Source organism: Haplochromis burtoni, unplaced genomic scaffold (assembly GCF_018398535.1).
Source record: "Haplochromis burtoni strain Fernald_Lab_line unplaced genomic scaffold, NCSU_Asbu1 Contig_39, whole genome shotgun sequence".
Taxonomy (NCBI): Eukaryota; Metazoa; Chordata; class Actinopteri; order Cichliformes; family Cichlidae; genus Haplochromis; species Haplochromis burtoni.
The window spans coordinates 333,077-344,150 of NW_024582400.1; the positions used below are offsets into that span (position 1 = coordinate 333,077).

The following is an 11,074-nucleotide window of genomic DNA, read 5'->3' on the forward strand; positions in this document are numbered from 1 at the left end:
TGAGGCCAATCACCGTGGTGTCATCTGCAAACTTAATGATGGTGTGCCACAGACACAAACATGATTAGTCCACATGGTGCAACAGCAACCAAATATTTGACTGTGTTGTATGAATAATAATGGCTGTATGATTCCCCTCTTGAGCCCAGATTTCTGGGTTCCTGTAAAAGGGTCTCACTGCAGTCTATAATGCATGTAGTATTTGGAAAGTTCTTCTTGAAGGCTTCAGGCATAGTTGCTTGAATAGTTTCTTTTGGCAGCCATGGAATTAATGGTCGGAGAACTTCCTCCAGCTTGTCTAACCAGTGTGAGATGATCTTGCTGGCCATGCTTTGTGATATATGAAACTGGCGGCTTAGGTCACCTATTACACGGTTACTTTTTAATTTCATAAGTGTCATGAGGACTTGATCTCGGACAGGCATGGTAAATTCATTGTTGTCATATCCTTCCAGTGTCGACACAAGTGTGTTAAATGTTTCTAAGGCCATCCCAGTGTACAGCAAAGCGTCTGCATCATTTTGAAGAATGAAATATGCAACTTCATCACACTGAGTCATCTTATCCTGCACATCTTTTCTGCGAGACCTATTGCAGTATTGATGGTCTTGTTGCGAAGGATCCTCCCACTGTGTGTGGACTGAGTGCAGATGTGGCTCAGGGGGTTGTGTGGAGATGCTGGCCTGGTCTAATTCCACTGAACGTAACACTGTGGAGTCTGAATAAGACAAAAATATGATCAGATGTACAGTCAAACTGTTAGCATAAGAGAAACTGTAAAGTGTCACTTAGCTTATTATATTTTTGAGTGAAATTTCTCATTCTACATTTTTTCACACAAATGCAAAATCATAAATGTCAACATAAAATGTTCCTAAGTCCCCTAAAAATTTGTCACAATTTTATTCAATTACTGTGATTAGATTTTATTTTACATTCTAAAAAAAGTCACAACTGTTGGTATTTTTGCAAAGGTTGCCTTTAACGTTTTTACTTGAGTTTTCTCGACTTGAAAAAACATGTTCTTTATAAACACAAACCTAAGACTTTTACAGCCCTTGGAGCTAATCTTTTGGCATTATTATTATTATTATTATTATTATTATTATTATTATTATTATAATAAACTTTCGTTAAAATTGAGACTTTGCTGCTAATAACCAGCTAGTGCTGATACTAACGCCATTCACCATAGGCTATTATTTAGTAAAAGTAAAGAATTGCGTGTTTAAAATGCGAAACGGTGGCAAACCACATTTACACTTTCACTTACCGGGTACAGATTCTGTGTTTTTGTTCGTATTACTGGAAGCTGTCACACTCAAAGTGGTCCGAGTGAGCTTTCTTCTTTTCTTCGGTGGGGGTCGGTCATAGCCCAGACAAAGCTCCGGGTCGGGGTGTAGCTCTGTGGGCTTTTTATCGATAAAATGAAAGGAGCAAACATAAACTCTCTTTGGAGGGTGTTTGAGTCTTAAAGCTGCCAGCCACGCTAGTTTCCGATCCTCCTTCCGCGGCATAGAGTGCAGTGCGTAGGGCGGTGGGCACGGACAGGCCTTTCTAAGTTGTTGATGCTCAAGGCAAAATGTTTCTAATGCGTTTTTCAGTTTTCTTGAATTATTGTGGCAGCTGACGACAGCACACGTTGAACCCGAGCTCATCTTCGAACAGGTAAAGCCACTTATTACCGCACAAAGTAACTGATTTTGTTGTTAGCAACGACTGAACGCTGGGTCTCGCTTTGAGTAACCGGAAGTATAAAACCGGACAACGGAAGTAGTGGTCTGTCATGGCAGCCTACGTACGCTCTTACAGAAACCTGTGGATAGGGACCTCCAGTCTTAAAGTCATTCCTTTCAATGGCTCTGGGGACCTCAGAAGGAAAGCAGTGTTGTGGAAACGACGCACCCCTCAAAGCTTTCTTCTTCATGAATGAGAGATGCATGTTTTGAAATAACACAGAGCAGGCGCGTGTAGTACAAGTACAGCGGGTGGAACAAAGTGAAGTACAAGCAGAGCTCAACAGCCAGCTTAGTGCAAATTTCGGGCCATTTGCACTAGCTAGCAGTCAGCACAGCACATGTCGCCTCCTATGTGAAGGACTTGTTTAGACTGTAGTCAGACTTACCATGTGCTCAGCACATATGACGCCCAAAGTCTAATTTGTTTTGATTAGTGTAATCATTGTATGCTGTGCCTGGTAACAGCTGAGGAACCCTGTCCTGCTTTAAGAGGTGGGACCACTTTCAGTTCAAACTGGCACATCATGCATGTAGTATGATTGCTATCAATGCCCGAGCACTGCAATCCTGCTTAAAAGTAGCTGCTTTTGTAACGTATTAGTGCCACAAAAAGCATAAAGTCATGGACCTTGCCCATATGGAAAAGATATATATAAATCTTATAAAGTTTGTATCTGTCTTGTGTGAAACTTGTATGAAAAGCATACAAGAGCGAAAACAGATATAAGATCCCTTGAAAAATTCTATAAAGGAAACTTGTATGTTTTGGATACTTACTAAAACAATATATGAAAGTAATGAGAAAGTGGCCACTTTCATGAGTAAATCATATAAGCCTTATATGATTCACTATATGAAGTAGGCCACATCTTATGCAAGTCTTTTATACGTTTTTACTATTTCTTTTCCATATGGGTGTTCTGTTGAAAGGCTTCAAAAGAGCATGTGTACGAGGAAGGAACCAAGCGTGAGAGAGAGGCCAAGATGCTGAGGCAAACAGATGTGTACTCAAGCCCGATCGTTGAGCACATTGTGAGTGCAGGATATTGTGGAAGAGCTGGACATCAAAGATCATCAATTCAGAATCTGATCAAAAGTTAAGTATACAGGATTTTACCCAAATGTTACCCTGTTTACATGGTTATTCATTCAGCGGGTTCACCATTGCAATCTTTAGATATTTGTTGGGTTAACTCTCATTATTGCAGATTATTAAAAACAGAAATGCAGAAAAATATGGCTCTTACCTCAAGAATCGCTGAAGATGCCAACTGGAGTGAAACACATACTGTTAAATCGACAACCTGATTCAGAATTCTTACCTCTTGCACATTTCATATCCTGCAGGTTTTTCAGGTTGCTACAGAAAGGCAAAATTGGTGTTGTAGTGCAACCTCGCTCTCTCTGGGCTATTTCATTATAGCGGTAACAGTTTTGTGCTGTGTGCTGCATGTCAAAACCTCAGTTGACTCTCCCAACTGAGTCCAACACTGGCTTTAGTTTCTAATTTACAGTCTTGACCATTTGGAAGTTGTACACTAAGTATACTTTACTAGTTTGTCAAATCCTATTCTCGTCTGGCGACTTACTGAACTCTAAATTCTCACAAGTGCCTCTGATCAATAGAGCCCAGGGCTGTTCATTTTGGCCTCACAGCTGTGGACGTGTTACTGACTAAATTTGGGAGGTTTTTGTTTTCCAGGTGGAAATTTCAGAAAATAGCCGAGGGCTTAAGGGATTAAGGCAAAGGCCTTAACAATCGACAAAAAACACCTTTATAACCCTGCCTCTGCCAGCTTGAGCCCACACATCAACAGAACCATTACAACCTCAGACTTTGCCACCTAACAGCTCACGCACACACAGAAAGAAAACATGGATACCTGTGTAGATTTAAATCCTGCATGTTTTTTCTATTCAAAACACAAGCTGTCAAATAACAAAAGCAAGAAACGATTTGATTATTATGGCTGAAACTAATTATGGTTATGTAAGTCCAGAAAACTTGAAGAATAATGCCAAGTAAGCTGAGATGTGTAGTTCTTATGTTACAATACCTCTAAAACAAGACCAGTATCATGGTTGTACTGCATATTGCTTCCACTGCACCACTGTGCTGAAAATCACCCCAGATGGGACTCGAACCCACAATCCCTGGCTTAGGAGGCCAGTGCCTTATCCATTAGGCCACTGAGGCTGCACAGAGGGACCCCAAACATGCTGCTTCAGCAGAATGGAGAACATGTCTATTCGGCTCCTGAGCTTTGCTCTGAGCTCCACTTTGTTTGGATGTTGTTTCTGTTGTTTGTGGAGACTCATGAAACCACACAAGGACCAAAGAGTAACTAAGATCTGGATCACTGGCTCTAGTTACATTAAGTCTTTAAAGAGTATTGCTGAATTTCTGTTATGAAGACTTAAGACAGCTCTGAAGGTAAAAGGAGTCCCAACCCTTTACTAGCAAGGTGTACCTAATAAAATGTTTAGTGAGTGTAGATTCAGTCTGAAAGGTAACAAACGTAACCAATGCATTTTCATAGTATACACCCAGTTTTTTCATTTTACACAATTCTTGTATAAATCTTAAAAAATACAGCCACAAACCTTTCTAAATATGACCACCCACACATACACATGAGAGCACAACTACACAACTAACTGTGTGATGCTACCGTGTCAATATGGATCAAAAGCTCAGAGGAATGTTTTGAGCACCTTGTTGAATCTATTGTTCTGAAGGCAAATAGGGGGTCCAACCCAGTACTAGCAAGTTATACCTAATAAAGTGGCTGGTAAGGTTATATACAAAGTCTTAAATCTATTGTCAGTCACGCACACAACTGTTTAAGACTGGAAAAAAAGCTGTGATATTAATCGAGTGATGTAGAAAGGGTTTGATTTTGTGCAGTGTGAAGCTAAACCGACCTAATACTTGTAAAAACAGTTTGTGCCTCAACGAGAAAGCACTAGCGGCGATTTCATTCTGGTAGGATACAGATTCGCCAGTTTAAGTAAACTAAGTAAACCTTTTTTTTTGTTAGATCTTTTTGAGATCTTCTGTGATGAACAACACTTTCATTTTCTGTTCATATCGCTGCACGCTGCTGCGGGATGCCGACTTTAGTGTTATTGAAGGATTATTATGACAAACCCACTTTGAATAAATCTGTGTGATGCTTAGTATAAAAGGCACAAATGTGTCCAGAACAATCTATATCGCATCCACTGCTGTGAGAGGTGAAACTGTTCAATTACCGAAGCAGGAAAACCTCAGACACGCTCAGCAGTGGGTAGAGCTTCCTTTGCACACCACTGGGCCATCGACTCCTCTCTGAGTTTGGTTCAACATCTCGGAGCTAATTCACCGTACGCTCAGAGTGTGAGTGTGCTTCAGCAGACACAGTTCACTGCAACAGTCTGCTGATCAAACTCCCTTCAGTGGGAAGTAAGGTAGGCGAGCAAATCAAAGTATGCGTGTCGGTGTTTGTGTGCTGAGGATACACTGAAGAGAGTTAAAGGGACAGATGCAAAGACACACATCGACAAACCGAACCTGCTGAAAGCCAAGGCGATGGCTTTCCACACAAAGGCTTTCACTGGGTCACGCTGAGACTGAACACGAATTCAAGGCTATAATTTCCAGCCTCTCAGATCGACCTCGGACATAATAAGGCAAGGACACGTTTTATGCCACGAAATAAAAACCCAAGACATTATTACCAGGAGTATTATCCAGTCACTTTAAGCAAACAGACACCAAAAACAGACAAAAAAAAAATGCAAAGACAAAGGCCAAGACTGAAAAAACAATAAGGAGGGATTATTTCCGAGTAAATTAAGTATCTGTAAAAACTTAAATGTTTTTGTACAGTTACTTTTTCCTGTTGTGTGCAAGTTTTTTGTAGAGCAGGCGCTTAGTGATTTAATCAGTAAACCAAATCAATCCAAGTCGTGTCAACTGATTTGACATTTGAGTCTTTCTTCAAGCTAAAAATGCCCAAAATGTTCTCAAATTGATCATTTTCGGCTCATCCTTCTCTTGCATGGTAGTAAATGTTTTGAGACTTATCGTTTCCTGGTGTTTTAAAGACAAAAGAATCTGTTCTTATGCAGAAAACTCTAAGCTGCATTCTTTTTGCATGTTTATTTCTCTTGCAAAACAGACTTCAAACTCACAGAGAATAAATAAAAATCAACTTTTAGACCCAAAATAAAATCAAGATTATTGTTTGGTGGGGAAAAGAATGCAGAGCGTCCATGAAACACATCCAGAAACAAATACAAAATTACTTAAATGAGATAAAGGAGCAACAACAAATTACTCCAAAGATAGTAAACAACAGATAACAGATAAGACAACAAAGATAACATCTCCGCGAGCCAATGACACAAAATAAGGTGCAACACAGAAATACAAAATGAGAAACAGTTTTACCACAAATATGTGCAAAACTACCACAAGTAGGTCAGAGATTAGTAAAATGGGGCATAAACAAGTGCAAATACAAAATTTGGTACACGAATGTAAACAACGATGACCACAGATATGCAAAATTACCACAAAGAGGCTCGGGATATCAGATTCAGATGTTTTAGGAGAGACGAGATGCTATAGGTGGCTTTTACTTTGAAAAGACTTCAGTTCTACAGCATTATGGCCCACCCTACACCGCGCCTGATTGGGCCTTGTTTAGGCCGATGACTCATGAGAAATGATAACTGGTTGGTTTAGACAGGAGGAGTGAATCAGAGGCACAGCAGGACAGGAGCCATCGAGTAAGTAACTTCCTCCCTTGTGCTGTTTGTATTTTAAATGAAGCCATAATTCTCTACTTTTGTTATTTCATCTTACATGTTTCTACAGACATAGTCACTCTTGCAAAAGAGCAAAGTGTAACGGCAAAAACGTTATCTGTACCACACTAATTTCTAAACCCTGGTTACATCCATGTGCAAAACAGACTGACTGAAGGAGGCACAAAGCTCCTCAAAGATCCAAAACAACCAAAAAACTAGCAACAAATGTGCACAATTTGATTCCAAGTGACACACAAAACACTGAAAATGAGCAAAAGAAAGACAAAAAAACCCTAAAACAGGAGCTACAATGACAATCAAACACAAAGAGACAACAAATTAGACACAAGGCTTCATAAATGCCAAGCTACCACAAACACGTGACAGTAATGAGAATAAAGATGAACAAAAAGCAAAATAAAATGACCCGATGAAGACACTAAATGAGACAAACAACATTTAAACTAGAAAACACCACGATCTACCACAATGATGAAAAACAAGCAAATGGAGACAGGATTTAGACACAACTAGCACACAGAGAGTCAAAATGTGACACATTTACTAAGTAAATTAAGAAATAATAAGTTGAGCAGGAAGAAATACAAAAATGCAAAAACGAGACACAAAGGATTTAAAATAAACAGTAAGAGCACAGGCAGAAACTCCCACAAAAAGATGAGAAACAAAAATCAAAAGAGATGACAATGAAGAGATAAAGAACAAGACACACAACATTTAAACTGCCAGATCTACCACAACACGACTGAAAATAATGAAAAAAATAGATGCAAAAACTGAGACACAAAACCACCAAAATGAGACAAAAAGGGAATCAAACACAAGAAGTAAGAAAGAAGATGAACAGGAAGACATTTAAAATAAGAAACAGTAAGAGCTCAAAAAGGCTCAAAGCAACAACAACAAAAAAGACACAAAATCACCAAAACATGAAAAAGATGACAATGAAGAGACACAAAACGAAACATAAACACTGAAAATGAACATGGGAATATTTTATTCTGCTGTACATGTTTGTATACCACTTATATACTTATTAATAGTCAATATATACTGTATATGTAGCAACGAGTTATCCATTCCTAATCTATTCCAACATCTTTGCACCACTCAACCATAAATATGCTGTACCTGTTATTATTGTCTGTGTCATGTGATGAATACGCAACAATTATGCGCAGACTGAGCAGATTAACACACGAAAGAATCTAAAAAACTAACAAACAAACAACCAAAAACGAAACAATTTGATCAGAAAGACGCAAAAACAAACCCGAGGAAACTTAAAGAACTGCGAAGCCAAAGCATCTACAAAACAGGACTCAAAGTCACCAGTGTCGCCACAAACGGAGCTCCCGGCCTGTTTTTCCCACAAAAGCGCCCTGAATTATTTACATGATCATGGACAACCTGTTGGAGTTACACCGCGAACATTGCATCCCTGTCAGCCGGCTCTGATGGCTCGCTGTGCCGCTGCAGCCGTGCCTGAGCTCCGCGGATTCAGGCTGAAGTTGGAAAAGTGTGAAATTACTGAGAGGAAGGAGGAAAAGGAAAGCTCCTTGAAGGAAAAGATAAACTTCTACAGATTTGATTCTTACAAGTAAAAAATAAACAATTTCATTAAAATTTGATTTAAAATAAAGCGCGGGGTCCCTGTCCACTGTAGCTATCGCGCAGACCACACGCGCCTGAACGTTGTCTAATTATAGCTAGAAATAAAAAAAATAAATTAATTAAAAATAAAGATGTCTGTCTGCGTTGCTGTGTGGTTTTAGCGAGTCATCCCACCTCATCCTGCTGAGACTCTTTGGGCTTCTTCTTGCTGGCGGCCGTCATCGTCTCGGAGTCTCTGTCTGTCTCTGCCCGGTAATAACATCACAAACCTGCCGCGCGACGATTTTAGCTGCGCGAGCCACAAAGCTGCTAACAATCAACGCGAGGTTCCGGCAACAGCTTCAAAATAAAAGTCCTTCCACGGGAAACACCTTTTCCGTCAGTAACTGTCGCTATTTTTTGTGTTAAATTCATTTTTTATTTTTCTTCTTAATTTTGCTTGTTTAATTCATTTTTGCTTTACATGCTAAAAGCTTTATGTGAACATTTCTAATAATTACTTAACTAATTAATAACAGTCATTAAACAATAGCAATTACTGAAACTATTAATTAATGTATATTAATAGTTTAAAAACACCACAAATATTAAAATGATTTTTTTTAAAAACTGAAACTGTCACTGAAACTAATAAAAACTAAACAGAGCCTAACATAAATAAACTTAAGATGAATAAATAGAAAGGCAACTAAAACAAACAAATCTGTGCTCTAAAATGACAGAAACTAAAGTGAACTGAAGATAAATAATAAGAATTACTTATATAGCATAAAGACTTTTGTAAATGAAGAGTGTACTGCTACTCATATGCTGGACTAAGCCAAAATTTATATTACTCTGACTCTGAGTTGTTTCATTTTGTTTTGTGTTTTTTGGGACATATACCAGTGTGGAAATAAGAGTATGTGGAGAGATACTGAGTGAAGAGAATAAATCCAAAACACAGTTTGAAGAGTTTTCAGATTCAGTGCACGGTGATAAAGGTTTTTTTTCCAAAAACATTTATAAAATATTAAAATAATAATGCAAACATCAAGTGTCAGTTTAAGCAGAGCTGTCCATGGTGCTGAAATCCACAATAGCTGAGACTTTAGCTTAAAATAGGCAGCAGCAAGCTTTAACTGTAATCCTTTTTCCTGTCACTGCTCATTAGAAACAAAGATAATTTTATTATTTATAATATTAATTTTCTTTTTCTTTTTCTTTTAGGCCTTCAGTCAGGACACCACATTTACAAGAAAGCTCAAGTTTATTTTTATTTTTTTTACTGTAAACACAAAAAGATGATGTTTGCTTTTACCAGCTCATGCTTATTCATATTCAGCTACATTAACTACTTTATTTGAATTCATGGGGTTTTTTTAATGACAAAAAGAAAAAGGTAATCAGATTATGCAAACAGGTGCAAGCCAACAACACACACCTACAGGATTATCATAAAAGGGAAGTCACACTGTAGCCTGTAGTAACAGGTAAATGTGAATGACAACCAATCACATCACACATGAAGACACCCTGTAAAGTCTAGCTTGCTACCTAAGCTCTCAGCACAAAATTTAAATCTCAAGGTTGAGGAAGGAAATTACTTGTTTTTTTTATGCATGCGATTCATCAGGGTAGCAGAATACTTTACACTGTGGGCAAAGGGAACATCTGTGTGGCTGTACTTTACTGCAAGCTCTTGTCATGATATGATACAGAAACAGACCTTAACTCCAAAATCTCATACTCAACACCAAGGACTAGAAACAAAGATAAGCCAGGATATAATATTAAAATTAAAAGAACTAACAGCCTGGGACTTGATCATAAATCATGAACCAACAGAACTCAGAACTCTTCAAGAAAACTGCCAAGCTTACCTCCACCCCACTAGCCAACAACTGTGGGGTGGAGTGAACTGAGTGAACAGTTGGGCATAGAGCCCCGTGTATTCATGAGAGTCCATCCCCATGAAGTCCAGAAAGTGTTAGTTAATGTGTATCTAGAAGTTTTGTGTAATAATCATCCTCCTTCACTAACACACATAATAGGGGTGACAACTTCCTTGGAACAGAGAACGCCTTTCCCCCCAAATAAACCTGTATATTATGTTGAATATTGACCTGAAGTCACGTTGTAAGTCAAGTTAGACACAGCCCATCAGTTTCGCTATGAAATGATCCCCTCTAAGCTCTCCACAGGAGTTTATCTCTCACTCAGTCTGGCTGCACATTTAAACCTGATAACTGCAGCCATACTTATAGTAATATTCCCATAGAGGCTTACAGTGTAGCACTTTGTGGTATTTTTACCTGCGATGATGTCATGCCACTATTCCTACAGTATCACTTCAGGGACTAAGAGGCCTTCTGCAATATCTAGTGTTTCAGCATCCCTCAGAAATACATTACGGGATTATAGCTCAGCGTGTCATCGGAGAACAAATCGGACCAACGCTTCATCTGAAGTCCCCTCAGACGAGCGCAAGACAAGACAATCGAGGAGATTGGTAGCCAGCTGGCCCTTCACCACTGCCAAATGTCTGAATGCAAACAGATAGGTGTCAGAGAGAAAGCCCTGAAGACACAACCCACACTCACTCACGCAATCGGTGGCCCCCCATCCCATCTACAGAGTAATGAGTACAGCTGGAGGGGGAAATGGGGAAAAAAATGAAGATGGAGGAGCCGACGATGAGAGGCAAACCAGCCTGAAGGTGTCTCTCTGCCCTAATGTGTGTGTGTGTGTGTGTGTGTGTGTGTGTGTGTGTGTGTTTAGGAAGCATGAACGTGGACATCGAGGGGATAATCCAGTGCATCAAGCAGGATGTGGGGGTTAAAAAGGCTCAGATCAGGAGGCCTGGCCAGTAAGTCTTCCATGCATTCAATAAGTGCTTCCAAGGCTCCTCTAACCATGTTTTT

General features: G+C 39.2%; 2 protein-coding genes and 1 non-coding gene across 4 annotated transcripts in view; all 3 read right to left on the minus strand.

The window, feature by feature from the left end:
- The window catches only part of LOC102311857 (inactive dipeptidyl peptidase 10), a 139,011-nt gene that overhangs the window by 79,146 nt on the left and 48,791 nt on the right, over window positions 1–11,074 (minus strand). Inside the window, exon 1 of one of the 2 annotated variants that reach the window (XM_005919878.3) lies at window positions 8,346–8,565. The exons of the other annotated variant lie outside the window; for it this stretch is intronic. Within the exon in view, the coding sequence (XP_005919940.1) occupies window positions 8,346–8,393 (48 nt within the window). The 5' untranslated portion in view covers window positions 8,394–8,565. Of the gene's footprint in view, window positions 1–8,345; window positions 8,566–11,074 lie in introns of those variants that run through there. 2 annotated transcript variants of the gene reach the window in all.
- On the minus strand, window positions 13–2,413 carry LOC121814355. The gene is made up of 2 exons (XM_042219857.1): window positions 1,274–2,413; window positions 13–718 (listed from the first exon to the last, which is right to left on the minus strand). Exons 1-2 carry the CDS (start codon window positions 1,656–1,658, stop codon window positions 33–35), a joined length of 1,071 nt encoding a protein of 356 aa, XP_042075791.1. The 5' UTR covers window positions 1,659–2,413; the 3' UTR covers window positions 13–32.
- Window positions 3,864–3,936, minus strand: trnar-ccu. The gene has a single exon. It is a non-coding gene; the product is annotated as a tRNA-Arg (tRNA).